At 49.1% G+C, this 19,910-nt stretch overlaps 1 protein-coding gene across 2 annotated transcripts in view; it reads right to left on the bottom strand.

Moving 5' to 3' along the window:
• Positions 1-7,771: 7,771 nt before the first annotated feature.
• ADCK1 (aarF domain containing kinase 1) overlaps positions 7,772-19,910 on the bottom strand; it is a 76,132-nt gene continuing 63,993 nt past the window's right edge. For both annotated transcript variants that reach the window (XM_009869557.1, XM_009869564.1), the window contains 4 exons: positions 13,871-14,020; positions 13,437-13,634; positions 9,470-9,663; positions 7,772-8,036 (listed from right to left, as the gene is read on the bottom strand). In XM_009869557.1, the coding sequence (XP_009867859.1) occupies positions 7,865-8,036; positions 9,470-9,663; positions 13,437-13,634; positions 13,871-14,020 (714 nt within the window). In that variant the 3' untranslated portion in view covers positions 7,772-7,864. The remainder of the gene's footprint in view (positions 8,037-9,469; positions 9,664-13,436; positions 13,635-13,870; positions 14,021-19,910) is intronic.

Here is a 19,910-nt window from a genome sequence, read left to right as displayed (position 1 = left end):
ATCATTGGGGTGGGAGTCCCCAGCCCAGCCTTGGTGGGAGGCTCTGGGAGACGGGCCGTAGGAGCACCTGTTCCCATTGCAAAGTTCAGGTGCTGCCAGGGACAGGGCACGTGGCACAGGAGCACCCAAGCAGCTTTGAAGCCCTGTACCCTCCCACAGAGGTCCTCTCTCATCTGGCCACTGCTTAGTGAAGAGTATGAATAGCGCAACTAAAGGAAACCATGGGGAGATGACGTGGGATGGAGTTCCCAAGAGTAAGACCATGGAGCAATCTTCAACATAAAGGAGTTGCACGAACCATGTAACTCAGGCAGGATGAGGACTGAAGAGTGAACTGCAGCAAAGAGCCCTCAGCCAGCGAGGGCTGCAAGTATAACCTCGCACAGCCTGCACAGCTCTCCATCCCATTCCCTGGCTTCAGCAACTCACATTCTCTGGGCACACAATTGAACAGTCAAGTATAATTTCTCCAGAGCAAGACCCTTCTCCCATAAAATTAACTGTTCAGCCTGCTGTGCAACGTTAGCAGTGGTATCACACTTTTATCTGATTTCCACTCCACATCAATCTGCTTTCTTCCTTCTGTTTTCCTTTGGGGCTCTATCCAGCTCACGCCAATCTTTTAGGTGCATTGATACTCCAAAGTAAATCCTCAGCCCACATCACCTCGATTGCTCAGGTCTCCATGCCAGCTGTCACAAACCAGCTATTTCCATGCTGACCTTCTGCTCCCAATGGCTACACCGACAGGCTCATCCTGCTCCAATTTATCTGACGGTCCCACAATGCAGAGAAGCAACCGCAGATCCAGCACAAACTGGGTGCAGCACAGGCAGCCATGGGACCGACTGCCCTGTGATAAACCCATCTTATATTGCTGAGTTTTCCTTTCAGCCTTATCGGCATGATGGATAGTTTAGCCATGATGAAGTACAAGATAGTAATAACAATGGCCATGATTACTATTTTCTTATTTTCTTTAAGAGCAATATGATATCACCAGGCTTCACACATGTCACTTTGTTTATTAGCTACTATTTAGCAATCTCTTCCATCTTTGTTTTATCAAAGTTAGACACGCTGCTAGGCTGTGGGTGGAAAGGAGAGCAGGGGCTCATGGGGCAGCCACCCTAGGGAGACATTTGCTCGCTTACATCCATGCTGAGACAAGAGCTGCAGGCCTGGAAACCACGAGCAGCTAACACACATTTTGTGTGCAGACATATTCTGCTAGGCCAGACCTAAGTCTTGTTCCCTTCTTTGCAGTGCTCCACTCATAGGAAGAGACTTTATGAGCATTATTTATGTTCATATGTGCCAGAGTAGTGGAAAGTAGCCTCAGCAAAAAAGAATCTGAGTTAGATGAGAATCAAAGTGAAGTAAAATAAAACAAAATTCTAAAATACCAAAACTCCTCCCTAATCCACACTGCATGTGCAGTCTGGGTGAACAGTTTTTATCATACCTCCAGAACTCAAAGTACCTGGGTTACAGGGAACAGCTCGAGAGGGAAGCTGTGCAAAGAGCAGCCAGCGATCTGACACCCTGGCTGATGTGGAGTGCCACAGAGGATGGCAAGTGGAGCAATGCTCTCTCGGTCACACAAGCCGACCCAGAAAGGCTGCTACCCTTTGACAGGGTCACCTTGATATGCACAAGGTCAGCAGGAGGTGTGAGGCTGAGTGCTCAGTCACGTCTTGCCCAGGGCTCCCTCAGGCACAGCTGCAGCAATGATGCCTGCAGGGAACAGAGATGCGGATCACTGCTCTGCGGAGAAGCGGTGACAGCTTTCCAAGCTGGCATGCGAAACATCTCTCAGCTGGGTGTAGCTCCCACTACCCTGTGTGCTCTCAGCTGGGGAAACACTCAGCACTCTCACTATGGGCCCTGATTACTATCACACAGAGGTCACTTAGCATCCCTCCAGTGGGCTCAGAAAGCCTTCAGCTGGACCTAAGTAGAATTTACTCTTGGTTTAAAACCTGTTTAAGGCCTGAGGTACCCACAGAAGGACCCTGGGAAGGTACACACTGCCTCTTCTCGGGAAGGCACCAGGACGTGCAGGTTTTGCCCAAGAAGGACCTGACAGGCAGCTGGCCAATTAAAACTGCAAGGTGAGCTACGCAGGCTGGCATTTGCTGGGACAGGCAGTCTCAAAGCCCCCAGAAGAGCACACTGTTGCAGGCGTGGACTCAGCAGCACTAAGCAGAGGCAGAGAACAAGTAGCTTTGCCAGCCACACTCCTCCTGATGTAGCCCAGGACATGATTTCCAGTGAAAGCTCATGTGTCCTTGGGTTCTCCCATAACTCCTTTCTGCTCCTTTTCAGCAGGGCTGCTATTCCACTAGTAGTTTTTTTCAGGTGAAAGGTCCTAGAAATACCTCATGGACTTAAGATGTTACTCTATCACCTGCATGATGCTTGGAAAGGATAGTTTTTCTCAGCGGGGTAAGTAATTAATTACAAATGTCAATGTCTCACTGTCCAGCTCTCTTACAGTCCTGGGCAGCACTTGAGCAACTGCTGGAGAAAAGAGATGACCCCCACTCTGACCGAGGGCCAGCCCCACACCAGCGGTGCCGTGGTGCACAGGGGACCCAGGCTGCCTCCCGACCAGGGGCTCTGCATCCACCAGGCTGTCATCCCTGGCAGAGTGACAGCTGCTGGCTGACCATCTGGAAAAACAACCGAGAAAAGCCCATGAGTCCTGCCTGGAGGAGGGAGAGAAACAGCCACAGGAGAGCTCCATAGAGACAGAGCAAAAAGAAAAGGCTCTAAACCACCTGGTAGAGACTGCTGCGCCTCAGCAAGTATTGCCCCACGCTGTGCTGGTGTGAGTGGCAGTGGGAGGAAAGGGGAACTCTTCATTTTGGCAGAGACAGCAGCTTGCCTGCCACAGCATCTGGGTGACCTGTGACACAAAAATCAGACAGTGCAGTGCAGAAGCATTTACAGAGCACAAGATAATTTATAGCCATGGTGGATTTTGGTACTTACTTGCAAAAGGTGGTAAACAGCCCACTTTTTCCTTCCCTTTCTCCTTTCTTTCCCTTTTCTCAATTCTCCTCCCCTCTCATCCCCAAACTCTCAGCCCTCACTAGCAAAATTAATTATTGCAAACACACAGAATCATGCATATCCTCCTGCTGCTCTTCAAAGAGCAGTTTGCTGCCTGGCTGGAGCACTAACATCACTGCTAACCCCCAGCCATCACCACACTGTGGCGTCCTTCCCTTTCTCCTTTCTTTCCCTTTTCTCAATTCTCCTCCCCTCTCATCCCCAAACTCTCAGCCCTCACTAGCAAAATTAATTATTGCAAACACACAGAATCATGCATATCCTCCTGCTGCTCTTCAAAGAGCAGTTTGCTGCCTGGCTGGAGCACTAACATCACTGCTAACCCCCAGCCATCACCACACTGTGGCGAAGCAGCCGAGGCCGGGTCCTCTCCCAAGCAGGGACAGGACATCAATCGCACCCCTACCCAGCAACATGTGAGGACTGGCCATGGGATGGAGCAGAAAGCCTTCAGGCCTTGCACACTTGCTCCACACAGCACAGTGTGAGGCAGTGAGCATGAAGCGGTGGCAGCAGCTTGCCCCCAGAGACATCAGCTGCTGGCACCTCATTGCCCAGGCCGCTTTCCGCTGGGGAGCTTTGTAGGTCCTGACCCCCAGCACTGCTGCAGCTTCACCCAAGGTGTGAAGCTGCAGAAGTGTATGGCCCAGGAACCCAAAGTAGAGACACCAAAATTCCCCCTCCAAGTACAGGGCATGACCCCAGTTCACATCCCCCCTTATCACAGGGCTCCTTCTTGCTCTGCCATTTGAAAGCTGCAACACAGACTTGTCACCATCACCCAGGACAAATACATCGCTGGGGTGAGATGGGATGGTCAGAGCTCAGGCTGCAAGGGCAGGAGCCAGCCCCAGCCTCTTGCTTCTACGGAGGAGCTGAGGAGGAAGTAATGTCTGTCCCCCCTTTCTAGCCACCCTGTTGTCAGGGGTGCACTGCCCACAGAGAGCTGCACCCTTCCAGACACCCCTCCCTCTGCTACCACCTGAATGCCAGGTGTGTTGGCACAGCCAGGTGTGATGGTTCCTTGCATGCTCCAGGACCCAGCACCCTGCCCACACCCCACTGGACTTGGACTACAAGGGAGGAGAATGGCGCCAGGGGCACACAGAGATACACAGCGGTGGGGGGAGGAAGAGCCTTGCCAAGTGATGCATTCAAAGACAGCCCCAGTGACGCAGGAGGAGTCATTTGTGAGGGGAATGACTTCAGCACTGGCCAGGCTGCGGCTGCCTGCCGGTCACAGGTCATTTGCTGTGGAAGGAGGGAGTGATTCACTTGGAGAGAGGCTACGCAACAACTGCACCAGGTTCGTAGGCCCCTGCAAGATGCTGGCACACCACGCAGCCTTCATCTGCACATCTACGTGCCGCCCACTTGCCAGCATTAAAGTTCACTGGATATGCTAGGTAATAGCTGTGGTGTTTAGCCTGGCCTAATGCTCTCTCTGGCTTTTTCTTGAGCTGGATATGAAAAAGCACCATTCGCTTCATACCCTAAATTCTTGCAGTTTTGCCTGGCAACATCATTTGCACTGACTGCCCCATTTTCCACCCCCAGCCAACCTAATGATGGTACACTTAAGCACTACATGAAATGACTGCTGGCTCACCAAGAGAGCCCCAGAGCCTTCAGGATGGGAGGCTACTATGTACTATTTCATATTACAGGGGCTGAAAGTTGCCAGTCTGTTTTGCAACTCCCACTCCAGCTCTTATCCTAGATTTATCAGTCCAAAGAAAGAGTCGGTGGACTCAGGAGTTTGCTGCAAGGCCAATGTTTAGTGCCTCCAGCAAATTTCAGCTGGCTCGCAGCTGAAGCCAGGCAGCCAGCAGCCAGCATGCTGCCGAGGCTACGTTTGCTGGGGGTGAAAACACCAATAAATGCAGGTTGGAAGGAGAGGTCAAGTGCACAAAGCTGATCTAGGTTATCCATGTTTGACAACCACAAATTGGGATGAGAAAGTGTCTTTTCAAACACTTTTAACAAATTCACCTTTGAAAGCTTTCAGCAAAAATACAAGGCAGGAATGTTAAAGGGTCACAATCCATGTGTTTGCTTGTTCTTTCCTCAGGCAAACCCTCATTGATTGACTGTGGGAAGGGTGAGAGCTGAGCACAACTGACGGAAGAGTCTCACTGCTAACACTGAGGCACCCAGCCTCCCGGCGGTGACTAATGACAATGGACAAAGCTCATCCAAATACACCCTGCTCTGCCTGCTGCATGCTGCCAAAACTGACAGTCTGAGAGGCTGCTGGTTCTCCATCACTTTCAGAGCCAGAATCTTCCTCAGGCAGCGGAGCTAGCAGTCACATGGTGGGATATTGGAGGGCTAAAAGGACAGGCGTGGCCAAGAGCAGGCCAGGGCCTTGGTGGTCAATGCAAATACCTGCCGCGGGGAGCCTCTCCACAACACAGAATCCTCTGGAAATGAGGGATATGACCAGGGTCTCACTGTGGGATGAGCTTTCACACATGGATGTCAGTGGGACCCAGACAGCGCTCTTGTTGGTATATCCAGATGCGGACAGGCAAAGGCATTTGCAGGGGCAGCTACAAGATAAGGATGTGCAGTCAGTGACCATTGCTAGAGTGTCTCCTGGACTTCACTGGTTGCACCAGGCCCATTTTGTGAGCAGAGCTCTACTTATGACGGGGACAAGACAGGCCCACTGTCACCGGCCAGCCTATAAGCTCTAAGTGCCTAAGGAAGGTGCTGATTCAGCCAGACTACTCACATGAGCACAGATTACTCACATACAGACTGCAGGACCAATACTCTAGAGTCTGTATGACTCCTTGTTGACTCAGGAGTCTCATCACTGCAATCATCACCACTCCATTCCCTGACGCCATCACACAACCCCAAAGTCAGGGCAATCTCTGACTGGTTATTGCACAGGTTGGGGACAAGCTTTGGAAGGACATTCAGTCTTCCTGGGGTTTTTCTTTCTGGGGTTTTTTCTTCTTAGTGAAGATGGGAGAGCCCACCACTCCTGCTGCCCACAGCTCAGGAATGGCTAAGAGAGCTAACATCAAGGCCAGGTGACTAACTGCACAGGAGACCAAAACCCCACATTCGGTAAATCCCCATCCACAACTCTGCCAATCACACACCACTTCTTGACAGTCCTGAGCCAGCCAGCTGTGCCTATGCAAGTGTCCAGTCACTGTCATAAGCCACACATCCACGGTCACTAACTCATCACGCCCAAGCACACCTGCAGTCAGGTACCTCTTCTGGATTACACCCCCCTCTCTCCCACACAGCCAGGAAGAGAATCGGTTCCTCAGAAACTAACACACGCACTCACCCACACTTTACCCCCTACTTCCCTTCCTATGCAAACAGACTCACTGCAAGGTGGGGTCTCGCACCCATACAAGTTGGGAAACTGCATGCAAACTGGGAGAGTGCAGCTGGGACATCTCCCAGGATCCTAAATACAGCTCACATAAAGGAGGCCTCTGGGTGAGACTTCCTGGTAGCTGTCCCATTGCTGTAGAGTCAAAGCCATCAGACCTGTCTCTTGCACCACTGAGCAAGTGGCAGGTTTTCATCTGAGGCAGGAACAGTGAAACGTCACAAGCAGTGACAAAGCAAAATGCTCAGTGCTCGGCACGGGATGATGTCTCACAGATGTGCTGGCAGGGTGCTCCCACAGATGGGGAGGAGGCAGGCTCAGCGTGGGCCTGGGTAGCAAGGAGTGCTGCGTCCTCTCAGCAGAACGACGCCTGATCCTCCACCCCATCCCAAAGCACACCTGATGCAGTACCAGAGGACCCACATGTAGAACAAACCTTCTAGGAAGACGAAAGCCCAAGAGGCCATTTCATTTGGCTTGTACCAAACGAACAGCACTGCCTGGCATCACTCGGTGGAGACAAGGAAACGGGACTGATGTCAGAGGCCCAGACCTCACCCTGAGTGCACATCCAGGCATTCCTCCCCAAAAGGTCTTTGATACAACACATTTATTTTGCTGTTTCGCAGTACAGTACAGTACATATATGCTACCAACTGTTTCAGAGCCCTGAGCCATCACTCCTCCTGCCTTCCCTCAATTTTGGAAAAGAGGCAGGACCACTGTCCCCTTCTCCCATTTCACCCGCAAGGAAACAGGCCAGGAAAAGTCCAAAATCACAGCGGCATTTGCTGACAGAACTGGAGACGAATCTCTGAAAGTCAGAGTCCCAGCCCCTTGTTCTCATGCTGGGAGAGGAGGCCCTAGTGCCAGCTCTCCACAAGGCCTTGCTCTTCTAAGAAACTCTCTGCACACCTCAATAGAAATCAGACTAAGGAGATTGCAAAAGCTAATATAAACCCTGTTGGATTTTAAAGGGACTCACTACCTCTCTGTCAGGGTCTGAGAAATATTTTGGGGCATTCTAGGCAGGGTTAGAATTCTCTTAAATCCTTTATGATTGTTTAAAAAAAGAGCCAAGGAGAGGCTTTTCCTTCCAGTGCAGTCCCACTGGAATCTGAGTGGAATTTCCCCTGCTCAGGTCATAGAATCATAGAATGCAATGCAGGATGCCCTTCCTGACACAGGGTATCTCACACCTCCTTTTCCTAAAGCATGAAACAGCAGAGCTCCAGTACTGACTCCACCTCTCAGCGCCACAGAAAAAGCTAATGCTGTAACAGGCAAGGACAGTGCGGTGTGTAATGTGGTGCAAGACCCAAAAATAGCCCACAGAATAGACAGAAGCAGTCAGCAAGGCAAATGTGCCGTAGAGAGCAGAAGGGAGGGCAGGAGCACCCGTGCCTCTCCCACCAGTTCGTGTCAGTACGTGGAATGGTGCATCCAGCTCAGGAGAGCAATGACCCAGTTCCCCAGCTGGGACCCCTTCAGCCACAGGAAGAGTTCATACAAGTTGATCTGCCACAGGCTCAGGGCTTCTGTGAATGAGATCTGGGCTCTCCTGTAAAGCGAGTGACTCTTGCTCCTCTGGTACCTAAAAGGAGAGAAATAGCTGCATTAGATATAGCAGGATGCAGCCCGGCGGGAAGGAGGCCTGTCCTACATCTTCGGTACAACTGACCCTCCCCACGGGAGGGGAACATCCCACATCTGGAGAATCACCAAAGGTGGGAGCCCCTGGGAGTAGGCATTTCCTCCAAATAATGTTCCTGAGGAGCTGGGGACGGCTTTCGTAGCACAAATCCTGCAGAAGAGACACTCTGCTCCCTTATGAGCCTGGCTCTCTCCCCACTGCATGTACTGACCCAGGGCCATGGCATTCTCTGCTTCTATGCTCACCTTCACCTCAGCTAGCAGGCACAGGTGCACACTCCCACAGCAGCCTTTCCTGGTCGCACTCAGAAGAGTCCTACAATCCTGACACACTAATTCCAGGAAAAGTAATTCTCCATCTTTCTTTAGAAGCAGATGTTAACTGGGCTTCATAGGTCCCTCATCAGCCAAAGAAATAACTGTTATTTAGCCTGCAAGAAGGAGGAATCCAACGCACAAGTGCATTGACTCATAAGACTCACAGATGGAAATCACTTGCACGACTCCCGTTTCTGGCTTCTACGCATCAGCCTGATCTTCACGATCAGCCCTGGCCCCTCAGTCAGGCTGCACAAACTGGCAGCAGTAAATAAGCAGATCTTTACTGCCTACAAATACTTTCCAGTGCTGATGCCTGTAGTGGGCAGCAAGCCCCTTCCCCTCCTCTGGGGGGACAAACCCTAAACTCGTACCTTGAGGCCTCCAACTCCATCCCTGTCCCCAGCCCCAGGGTGAAAGACCTGTCCTCTAGAGAGGCTGACAGGTGTGAGAACAGCACAGACAGAGGCTGACACACGTAACTAAGCAGTGGTAGGACCACAGCAGATGTGCTAACGAGGAGGAGAGGTCCACAGCTACGAGTAAGAAGTCAAGCCATCAAGTTAGGCTTTGTCAGGGCCCCGAGTAGAGGGCTTTAATAAGCCTTAATGGCCCTGACTAGCCTGGGACCTCCACCAAACCTCTGCTCATAGGCCCAGGGACCTCCAGTTAATCTCAGGCCCACACGTTCAGTCCCTGTCTGGAATATACAGGAGGAGTAATGGTCCCCAGATCATGTCCTGCTGTAAAGGCCCTTGACCTGGACCTCAACCCGCTTACTGACCTCTTGGTTTGACCTCAGACTTGTCTTGTCACCACGAACCTTCCTGACAACCTGATCTACAAATTGACTCTCTGGTTTGACCTTGGACCTGACCTGTCACTTTGATATTACATTATGATAAAGACTTTTGATTGAACCTGACCACTATCTCGGAGTCTGTCCTGCTCTCCTTCCTCAGATACTGTGGAATTGTGCCCCGGCTTCTGGCCCCCAGGGACAGCCACGCCCTGCTGTTCCATATCTGGCCTCTGGTGCCTGGAGAAGAGACTCACGTGGAAACGGCTCTGATGCAGCAGCGAGACATGTTGAGGAAGGAGCTGGCACTGGCTCGCGTGTGCAGGGCTGACTCAATCCCTCTTAACAAGTCATTGGTCTTCAGCAGCAGCAGCATCTGGCGGGGAACATTGTTGAGGAGCTGGGTGATCTGGGGTAGGTAAGCAGCAGCGTTGGACCGTATCTCCACGTCCTGTGGCCAGCCAGGTCATGCCAAGGAGAAAAGAGAGAGAAGCTGAGAGTGCATGGGAAACCCAGGTCCCACCTCAGCAGCCCCACAGCTGACAGAGCTGCAAGTAGCACAGGACTGCTCAGAAGGTGGAGACGTGCTGCAAGGACAACAGGCTGCTCCTTGACTTGCTGTCCCACGCAACTGGTGGCTTTATGCTGTACTGATGAAGCTGTTTCCAAGGCCTAGTTTAGTCCTCTGTCCTCAACACAACTCAGCAGAAGTGAGAAAGTATTATGCAGTTGAGGGTCATGCTAACTCAAAAGATCAAAAACTGTCATCTGTCAGAATAAGGGTCATATCCTGCCTGCCAGCAGCCAGTAGCAGACACTTAACAGAAGAGTATAAGACCAAGGCAGACACAAGGTGATGCTTCACATTCTCCAGCTTCCAACAGATACGTTGCCCACAGTAAGAACCCTGTGACAACTGACGGCCTACAGCCTGAGCCACTTACGATGGGTTCCCATGAAAACAGGATCCACCACAGCATGCAAGACAGCCAGTCCCCACTCCTCCATCTCTTTTTAGATCTCAAAGTTCCCTCAACATCCCAGTAAATGTAGCATCATGTGGTGTGGAGCTGATCCGATATGCATACCATGTCCCAACCCCTTCCTACATAGGCCATGACGTGAATCAGCAAATCCAGACAGAAGTCCCTGGAACATGTGAAATCTCCATAATCCAGCAGGACATATGCAAAGGTCAGTAAATGACTTCTTACAGGAAGAAGGCTCCTTCGTGGGAATGGGAAAGGGCACCTCTAAAACCTCCTCTCCTTGGGAATGAGGGCCAGCCTATATTTCTCACACTCATTCATGGTGAACTTCAGACTTACTATAAAGGAGCAGATCTGCACAAATGGCTGCTTGGCTGCTGACAAATCCTTGTGTCCTCCCACCTCCACCACTGACCAAATGCACAAAGTTTCAGCATGAAGGTACTTGGCTGTCCTAAATGTTAAATATTTTGTTCCATTACTTGTTGGCAGAATAATCCTTCATGATTATACCTTCTCCCTTATCCTAGCCAGCATCACTGCAGCCTACTTTATTTTCCACACATAGGTCTTCACAGAATCACAGAACGTCAGGGGTTGGAAGGGACCTCAAAAGATCATTTAATCCAGCCCCGCTGCCAAAGCAGGACCCCCTACAGTAGGTCACACAGGAACACGTCCAGGCAGGTTTTGAATGTCTCCAGAGAAGGAGACTCCACAACCTCCCTGGGCAGCCTGTGCCAGGGCTATGTCACCCTCACAGTGAAAAAGTTTTTCCTAATATTTTTGTGGAACCTCCTATGTTCCAGCTTGTACCCATTGCCCCTTGTTCTGTCGTTGCATGTCACTGAAAAGTGCCTGGCTCCATCCTCCTGACGCTCTCCCTTGACATATTCATGAACATTTATGAGGTCAACCCTCAGCCTCCTCTCCTCCAAGCTAAAGAGACCCAGCTCCTTCAGCCTTTCCTCATAAGGGAGATGTTCCACTCCCTTCACCATCTTTGTGGCTCTGCGCTGGACTCTCTCAAGCAGTTAAAAAAAAGTTTCTTTTCTATTTACTTTCTTTTTATTTTTAGCTCCAGCTGCTTGTCCACTTCACAAAACAACCACATGATCTGTCATCAGAGCTGTCATTTTCTGTCAAGGACGAAGCCTCTGTGCAGAGGAAGAAAAGAGCTATGCCACAGGACCTGAGAAAAGCCCCTTGGCTGCAGTCACTGAGGCTGCTGCAGGATGCAACAAAACGCAACCATAAAATCAGATGAAATGAGACTAGCAGCCACCCTGAGAGGTCAGCTGCCTGGCCTTGGCTTAAGGCAGGAACAACTAAACCTTTAGCTATGCTCACACATTTGCTTAGCCTGCCCCTTAAGCTCTCCAGAGACATGACTTAAATTCCCCCCCCAGACCATCCGCACGAGTGTTTCACTGGCCTTACCGTTAGCTCTGGCTCTTCTCCTGTTTAACCCCAATCTCCTTAGCTGAATTTAAATCCATTACTTCTTGTCCTGTTTGCAGCAGTCTTTAACCGACATGAAATCATGACTACAACTCTTCTCGACCCACACTTTTCTAGACTTTTTCTGCCCTAACTTGCTCAGACTTTGTGGGCTGCATCTGTTTGACCACTAGTCCTTGTAGCTTCCTACTGGACTCGCCCCAGTTTCATCAAACCTTCCTTGAGATACAGTGCCCCAGGCTGCACACAGCACTACAGGCAAGATTTTGTTTCAGGAGAGTTGCTTCCTTGTCTCATAGGCTCATCTCATGTGAGTCCATACATCCTCAAGCACATCCTTTGGAGCTCTGTGCTGATGGTACCTGCCTACATAGCACTTGGCTCTTGCTGCTGATACAATCTTTCAAATTTACCTCTAAACTAAGGGCAAGCAGCAGCTCATTTCCTAATGCCACAGCAAATCTGCTCATCTCCCCCTTATCTGCTGCGGGATTATCCAGTTTCAGCATTAATTGTGTCATGTAGGCAAAGACAACAGAGCTGGCTCCATACACGCAATTCAACTCAATGACAAAGTTCATTAGCTCACAAAAGGCACCACACGGCTGCAGTTACACCTCTGGCACAACCTTCACAAGCCAGTTTAGGATAAACACCGCTTATTAGCTCAGATTCAACACTAGCCCTGTAGTATTTGAGCCAGCTCTGTGCCAATTCACTTTGGTGCCTCTGAAATTTTTTCTGGAGCTACCAGCTCCAGAAATCACCAAATCAACCACAGATCTGCTGGACAGTCCCTGTATTATTTCTGATCTACAGAAAATTAACTCAGGTAGCAAGCAATCAAATTATTGGGCAAGGGTCCACTATCCAAATTAACTGACCTACTCATTGCTATGGAAAACAGTAAACCAGTGCAGTGAATTCTGCCGCATCCATCAAAATGAAACACCAACATGAAGGAATTTCCAGAAGAGAATTTCACAGGGCAATACTATAATGCTACTTAAATTAATTTCATCCTCTCTACTACAAATGCGTGTGGATAAAACCAAACCATTGGATACAACATGTTTCTACCTACAGACACTAGTCCATTGGCTGAAATCACATCACTATACTCTCATCTCTGCTGCTATTCTTAATACAGGGTGTACGTGTCAGAAGCACGAGGAGGTGCGAGAAGGATCCCGGCATGCGTGGACAGCAAAGGGTGGAGAATGTAAGTGGCAATTTCCTAGATCTGTAGTGATTGAGTTGACAAGATCTGCAGTTAAGCAACCTTGACTCCAAGTTAATAGGGTTTCTGATTGGGTGGTAATTTCCGAGGGTTTTTAGGAGTTTGTATCAGTGCTGATAGTCATTTACATGAATAGTGATAATGCATTAGCCTTCTCACGTCTTCCCACTAAGCCTTTATGTCTCCTCTACCTTAACCTATCCTCCTTGATGCTTCCCTGCACAATTGCATTCAGCACTTTTTTTAAGAAAAGACTGATCTACAAATGTTTCCCCTGCCAAAACTGCTGAACACTTAGCCATTAAAATATTCTGCAAAATTGAAACAGCCCATAACAAGTGAAAGTGCCACTACCAAACACATTGCAGATGGAATCTTGGCTTTTCCTAGCTCAGCTACCAAGGCAGAATTTGCTACAGAGCTGCCGGGGGTTCCCAGCATCGCTGTGACATTAGTGGTGCAAGTGGTTGCAATAAAGAAAGGTACCCAAGGAGAAGGAAGGGCACGTGGTAAGTAAGGGCACCCGGGGCCTACCTCACTGGCTGAGATTGGAGACCGGTCAATGCCCCTGTTGACAGACTCCCAGGACCTGGCAGTCAGCATGCAGGCGAAGAGAGGGTACAAATCCCCTGCCCCGAGCCGTCGGCTGTACTTCTGCACCCTCTTCATATCAGCCTGGATGAGGGCCTGCCAAAGGCGGCAGTAGTCCATGCGGAATGACTCGCTCAGCTCCTGGGGAGAGAGACATGGCCCCAACAGTCAAGGGAGGACAGGGAACTGTGAGGGGGAAAAGCCTTGTGCCCCATCTCCTATTTCAGAGCCAGGAAATATCCTTGGAGCATTATGTGAATAACAGCAAAAGTGTATTCGTGTGACCTTAGGGGAGAAAGGCTGCATCTGGATGTGCTTTCAGCCTGATGCCCACAGGCAGCCTCATAAGGCCCTGGAAGCCCTCCACAGCTACGTACCTGGTAGAGCCCATGGTCTAGGAGGATAATGTGGGCCTTGCCAGATCCTGGGCATTTCTTCACTAGTACGTTGCCTGGGTGTGGGTCACAGTGCACAAACCCATTCACAAAGATCATTTCGCTGTAGAGCTTCCCCAGGTTGCGAGAGATCTGTGAGGAGACAAGAGATGGTCACACACTGGCACCCACAGCAGGGTGCCTGCCAGGAAGGGGAGGCAGCCCCTGCCTGCCAACACTGCGAGGAGTGAGGGTCTGGTACATGCTGATGCCTCCATGCAGAGCCCTTCCAGCTTCTCACACTGACAAATGCACAAAATAAGCATTGACGTTTGCTGCAGGGAAATTCAGGGTGTTCAGGGAAGGATCCCCTTGGGGGTACCATGAAGGTGCTTGCATGGTCAGGGTTGTTTAAGAACACTTGCCTGGCACAGAAAAGAGGAAAATACCCATGGGTAAGAATGGGTAGGAATGGTAGTGGAGTCCCTCAGGGGACCAATACTATACAATATATTCATCAATAACCTGGATGAGGGAACAGAGTGCGCTGTCAGCAAGTTTGCTGGTGACTCAAAACTGGGAGGAGTGGCTGACACACCAGAAGGCTGTGCTGCCATCCAGAGAGACTTAGACAGGCTGGAGAGTTGGGCAGGGAGAAATTTTATGAAATACAACAAGAGTTTTGCATCTGGGAAAGAACAACCCCATGTGCCAGTATAGTGACCTGCTGGAGAGCAGCATAGGGGAAAGGGACCTGGGGGCAGGAAGACCACGAGCCAGCAATGTGCCCTTGCAGCCAAGAAGGCCAATGGCATCCTGGGGTGTTTTAGAAGGGGTGTGGCTAATAAGTCGAGAGAGGTCCTCCTCCTCTACTCTGCCCTGCTGAGGCCACGTCTGGAATATTGTGTCCAGTTCTGGGCCCCTCAGCTCAAGAGGGACAGGGAACTGCTGGAGAGAGTCCAGCACAGAGCCACAGAGATGCTGAAGGGAGTGGAACATCTCCCTTATGAGGAAAGGCTGAAGGAGCTGGGTCTCTTTAGCTTGGAGGAGACTGAGGGGTGACCTCATAAATGTTTATAAATATGTAAAGAGTGACTGTCAGGAGGACGGCGTCAGGCTCTTCTCAGTGATGTCCAGTGACAGGACAAGGGGCAACAGGGGCAAGCTGAAGCATAGGAGGGTCCACAAAAACATTAGGAAGAAATTTTTTCACTGTGAGGGTGACAGAGCCCTGGCACAGGCTGCCCAGGGAGGTTGTGGAGTCTCCTCTGGAGACATCCAAAACTGCCTGGACGTTTTCCTGTGTGACCTACTGTAGGTGGTCCTGCTTTGGCAGTGGGGTCTCTTCCAACCCCTGACATTCTGTGATTCTGTGGTTTCTGGCAATGAGGAGGAAAGTGAGATAGCAGATAAGGGCAGACAGGCGTTCACAGGGAAGGCATGGAAAGAGCTGCTGGCGTGGGTGAGAGATCGCTTGGAGGCAGACTCAGGTACTTCTATCCATGGATGGTAGCAGGATTGACCCAGTGAAGAAGGGGTGGGGGTAGACTCAGCCTCTCCATCTGCTTACCACATAGAATATGGGTTCCCTCTCCCCTCTCTCCATCACACTGCCCCCTACGTTCCCCATTCCTTTCCTCGGACTCATGCTAATCTGATTTGTGATGCCTGTGAACATGAAGCAGCATAGAAAGGCTGTTTAAATCATCTTGTCACTGCTGCGTCCCTTCATGCCACTGCTCTTTATCACCAAGAGATGTTATTAAAGTTTAAAACCTTCTAGGAGCAAGCAAACATCCCCAGGGCCTGGGATCAATCCCTCGCCATGCACTAACACAGCAGCCTTGCCCTGACATCCCACTGCCAGCCCTCCCGGCCATCAAAGAGCAGCACGGTGCTCCACAGCAGAGTGCTGAACAAGCAATTAAAAGACAATCATTATAAATGATTCCAAGCATGTTCCCAGACACACAGTGTAAGCAGCGAACAGGCAGCTGTCCCCATAAGCAAAGGTGGCAGAAGAGGTAGCGGGGGTATTAGCAGCAGCAGAAACTCAGAGGGTCAGGGAAGGGCTTGCTTCACCCACTTCTGAAATGTGTCTACCTCTGAGGAGAGTGTTCATGATGAATAGTGCCCATGTAACTACAAATGAGGAGAAAGAACTGGAACCCTTCCTGAAGCACACCAACAGGGACAGCTACAGGACCAGGTGGGACAAGCCGCTGTCTCTCAAGTGGGACCTGGAGCCACTGCTGAGTCATGGAGAACACTGCCCCACGGCAATCACCCACACAGGTGGCACAGCACAGCCCGGTGGTCCTCTGTAGTGCAGCTCCTCTAATGCCACCCAGGGGTTACTGCAAGTACTGGCAGGGGAATGACGTTCCCTCCTGAATCACCAGGGATCACCTGGATCAGCAAGTTCTGAAACTGGATAGAACCAAAGTACTAGGTGCAGTGACCTCTTAGAAGAGCCAGGTAGCACCCCCTGAGTCAAAGATGTACCAGATAGTCTGTTTTAAGCCAGTCACTCATTCACACACCCTCCCAGGGACCTGCACACCAGGAGGAACAGACTTGGACATCATGACTGATCATAGCATCAACCACAACACCTGTGCACGCACTGAGTGAACTGCGTTTTGTCCTCACTGCCTTGGCTGTTAGCCCTGCAGGGACCTGGAAGAGCATAGATTTATTGCAGATGAGGACTTGGGGACAATCTAGGGCACAACATAATGCCTCATGCCCATCAAACACAAGTTCAGACAAAGGCTGGCAGTTCTGCAAACCTGTTGGCTGATCACGGCTAAAACCTGGAAAGCTATTAATCTGGGGTACTGGAGTATGGGCTGCTTCAAAGAGAGCAGATTCTCCTTCTGTGCTGTGGTAATAGGCTGGGCAAGTCAAGCAGTGGAACAAGTTGCCCAGAGAGGTTGTGCAGTCTTCATCGTTTGTGGGTTTTAAGACCTGACTGGATAACCTCTGATTAAACTGGTCTGACCTCACAGCTGACTCTGCCTTAGCAGGAGGTTTGATAGGAGACCTCACGAGGTCACCTCCAATCTCAAATACCCTAGGATCCTACAGAAATACCTCTCATCAAGTTATCCAGGCCATCCTCGTAACAGCATCTTAGGGTATGGCTGTAGGCTCCCGGTGCAGGGAAGGACTGCCCTCCTGAGTCACAGCCAGCAGACAGGTGACTGACCAGATCTGCAGTCGTAGCCTTTTGCAGCCCAGGATGTAACACAAAAAAAGCTCAGGATTCATCTTCCCGTCTTACCATGAAAACAGAGCAGGCACAGCTCTATTCAGACCCACAGTCTGGGTCATGGGTACAAGACAATCTTCACTGCAAAATTCCCATCCTCTATCCCTTCCCTGCTGTACTTATATTTACCTCTTCCTCAGCATGCAACCTTGAATATCTGCAGCAGTTAATTCAGTGAAATTAGACTTTATGGCTTCTTTAAGAAAGAAGAATACATTCTGTATAATTTAGTTAGCATACAGAGATATGTTGCAGGGGTTTACAAGTCTTTACTTTTGGAAAATAAATTACTCAGTGTAAGAGATGGAGCTGTGCTGAAGACCTAAAAGTATTTTCACATATTTTCGTCCGTTGACATACCCCTAAAATAGGATAAAAATTGAATTAAGATAGAAAGCACCAACATTACTGATTTTTTTTTAAAAAAGGAAGGTTATATTTCTAGGGCTTAGAGTGTAATACGTGAATAGCGATCTATCTTATAATTCGAACAAAAGGAGTTCAAGTTTCTAGAGAAAAAGTTTAGGGAAAAAACATGAAACTTCTATACACATTAGTTCTCCAGTACTGTGCCCTATCACTATAGGCCTTTATTCCACCCTTATTGAGAAGGCCACTGGATAAATAGCACATAGAGTTCACTTTGAAAGAATGCAGTTAAATGAAAAAACAAACATGTGAAAATTTCTACTCAGAAGGGAGGAATTCAGCATGCATTTAGGCTGTGCAAGACCTTGGGGTGAAGGTGCATCTCAAATTAGACAAAAGGTTGCAGTAATTTACAGAAGCAAATACAAAGTAAACACACAGGCATTTTGTTGTGACAGAGGGAGGTCATCACTCCCTTCCCTGTTTATCATCCAACACAATGAGGTCCTTGTCATTACCAGGGCCCCCAGCACTGTTCTGCTGCCCATTGTAAAAAAATAATAATCACTCTTGGAATCCTACATCCACTTCTAGACACCTCATTAACAGAGATACAGACTACACAGAATGAGTTCAGAAGAAGCAAATAAATAAGCAGGATGCATGAGAAATTTACTGGGGAAAAAAAGATTAGAAGAGCTGAAGATTCTGAAGTTAAGGAATGGCAGAGAAGGGGCAGTCTACTGATGATAGAAGGTTTGAATAGCAAGGAAGCAGGAGCACTAGATGTGCTACAAGAAATATGACTAGGCAGAAGGGGCAGTAATCAAGAATGGCGTAATTTAGACATAACACATAAGAAAAAAATCACATGCTAGTCATGAAATGGACCTGAGCTTGATAGTCAGGATGGCACCAAGCACTGGCCCTGGTCAGAGGCACATCCTCGCCTGTTGCCAGAAGGTGCGTTATTGTCTAAAAGAAGTTCAATTTATCTGTCTGTGCTGTAGCAGAACATGATTACTACAGTCACCAAGTGAGCCTGTGGCCTCACCAGTCAATGCAAATAGCAACCTGCCATTGCCACATTATGTGACATGACCATGACACTGTGTCAGGCAAACCACACATTTTAAGCCCAGTGGTTTGATTTTGAAAGAACTGTAGCTGAGGAATAAGCAGACTGCAAAAGATGAAATGGAAAGTCAGCAGCCTGGACAAAAAAAAATGGCGTGATAGATATATGTATAACAGCCAGACTCGGAGTAACTCTTCACCAAACTAAGAGCACAAAGTTCATTTTATGTACTCAATATGGCAAGGATGTTACATGTCACAAATCATTCTGCAGCATCTACAAGCCAATACAGAAGAAAATAAGAATGAAGTGCAGACATTAAGGATTGCTATCGTACATATCACATAGTCTCTCTATAAACTGGTTAAGTTCACTGAAAATAAGTAAGACAGAAACCATGACTTTGAAGGCTGTTCCAAAAATTTACTCTTAAGGTGGCTGAAACCTTTCCCCTAAATCCCAGACCAATTTTAATGGTGTCTAGCTCAAGTAACTTCCTTAGCTGACATAACACTAGAGTTTAACTGGCTTCTTTTTTTCTCCAGTATTTACCACTCCAACGTGTTGACCAGTAAGATAATTATCAGCATCAATACTGCCCCATTTGTACAGGATGCTCCTTTATCTGGCATGTCCTAGGAGTCCATCTGCCTCCTACACGGTGGCACTGCACACTTACCTTAAATTGACTAATATTCCAAAGTTAATTCTAATGGGTCACTTCCCTCTGATAAACTCCCAGCATACTTAAGAAACTCTTCTTTATTAGTTTTTAGGTGTACGGCTCTTCAGTTGGTATTGCTCATTTTTATCCCTTTCTATCACTTCAGTCCTCAAGGCCACCAACTGCTACTGCTGCTCTGGTCCTCCTCTACAATGACAGAACCTCCCAACCTGGTGCCATCAACAACCTTCTTCACAGTTCTGTTTCTGTCAAGGTCATCACTGAATTTGTTAAATAAGACTAGTTTGAAGAGCAAACCTTACAAAACTCTACCATAGTAATTTCTTTCCAACACTGCCTCTAACAGATTCTCACCTACTTTGCAATTTCCCTACTCACCTCCACCTTTTCTGGTTAGTCAACTCATATCCAGCGCACCGAGTATTTTACCAAGGACACCTACTGCATTTTGGTCACAGAATTCAGAGGATCCCAAGCTGTAGAACAGGTAGCAGCAGCGATACGCTACTTCCTGGATGTGAATGCAGCTGCCAACTACTGCTGCCATTAGTCTTCACAGAATCACAGAATGCCAGGGGCTGGAAGGGACCTCAGAAGATCATCTAGTCCAGCCCCCCTGGCCGAGCAGGGTCACCTA

Source organism: Apaloderma vittatum, unplaced genomic scaffold, assembly GCF_000703405.1.
Source record: "Apaloderma vittatum isolate BGI_N311 unplaced genomic scaffold, ASM70340v1 scaffold8000, whole genome shotgun sequence".
Classification (NCBI taxonomy): Eukaryota; Metazoa; Chordata; class Aves; order Trogoniformes; family Trogonidae; genus Apaloderma; species Apaloderma vittatum.
This window is presented reverse-complemented; position numbering and strand designations above follow the sequence as displayed.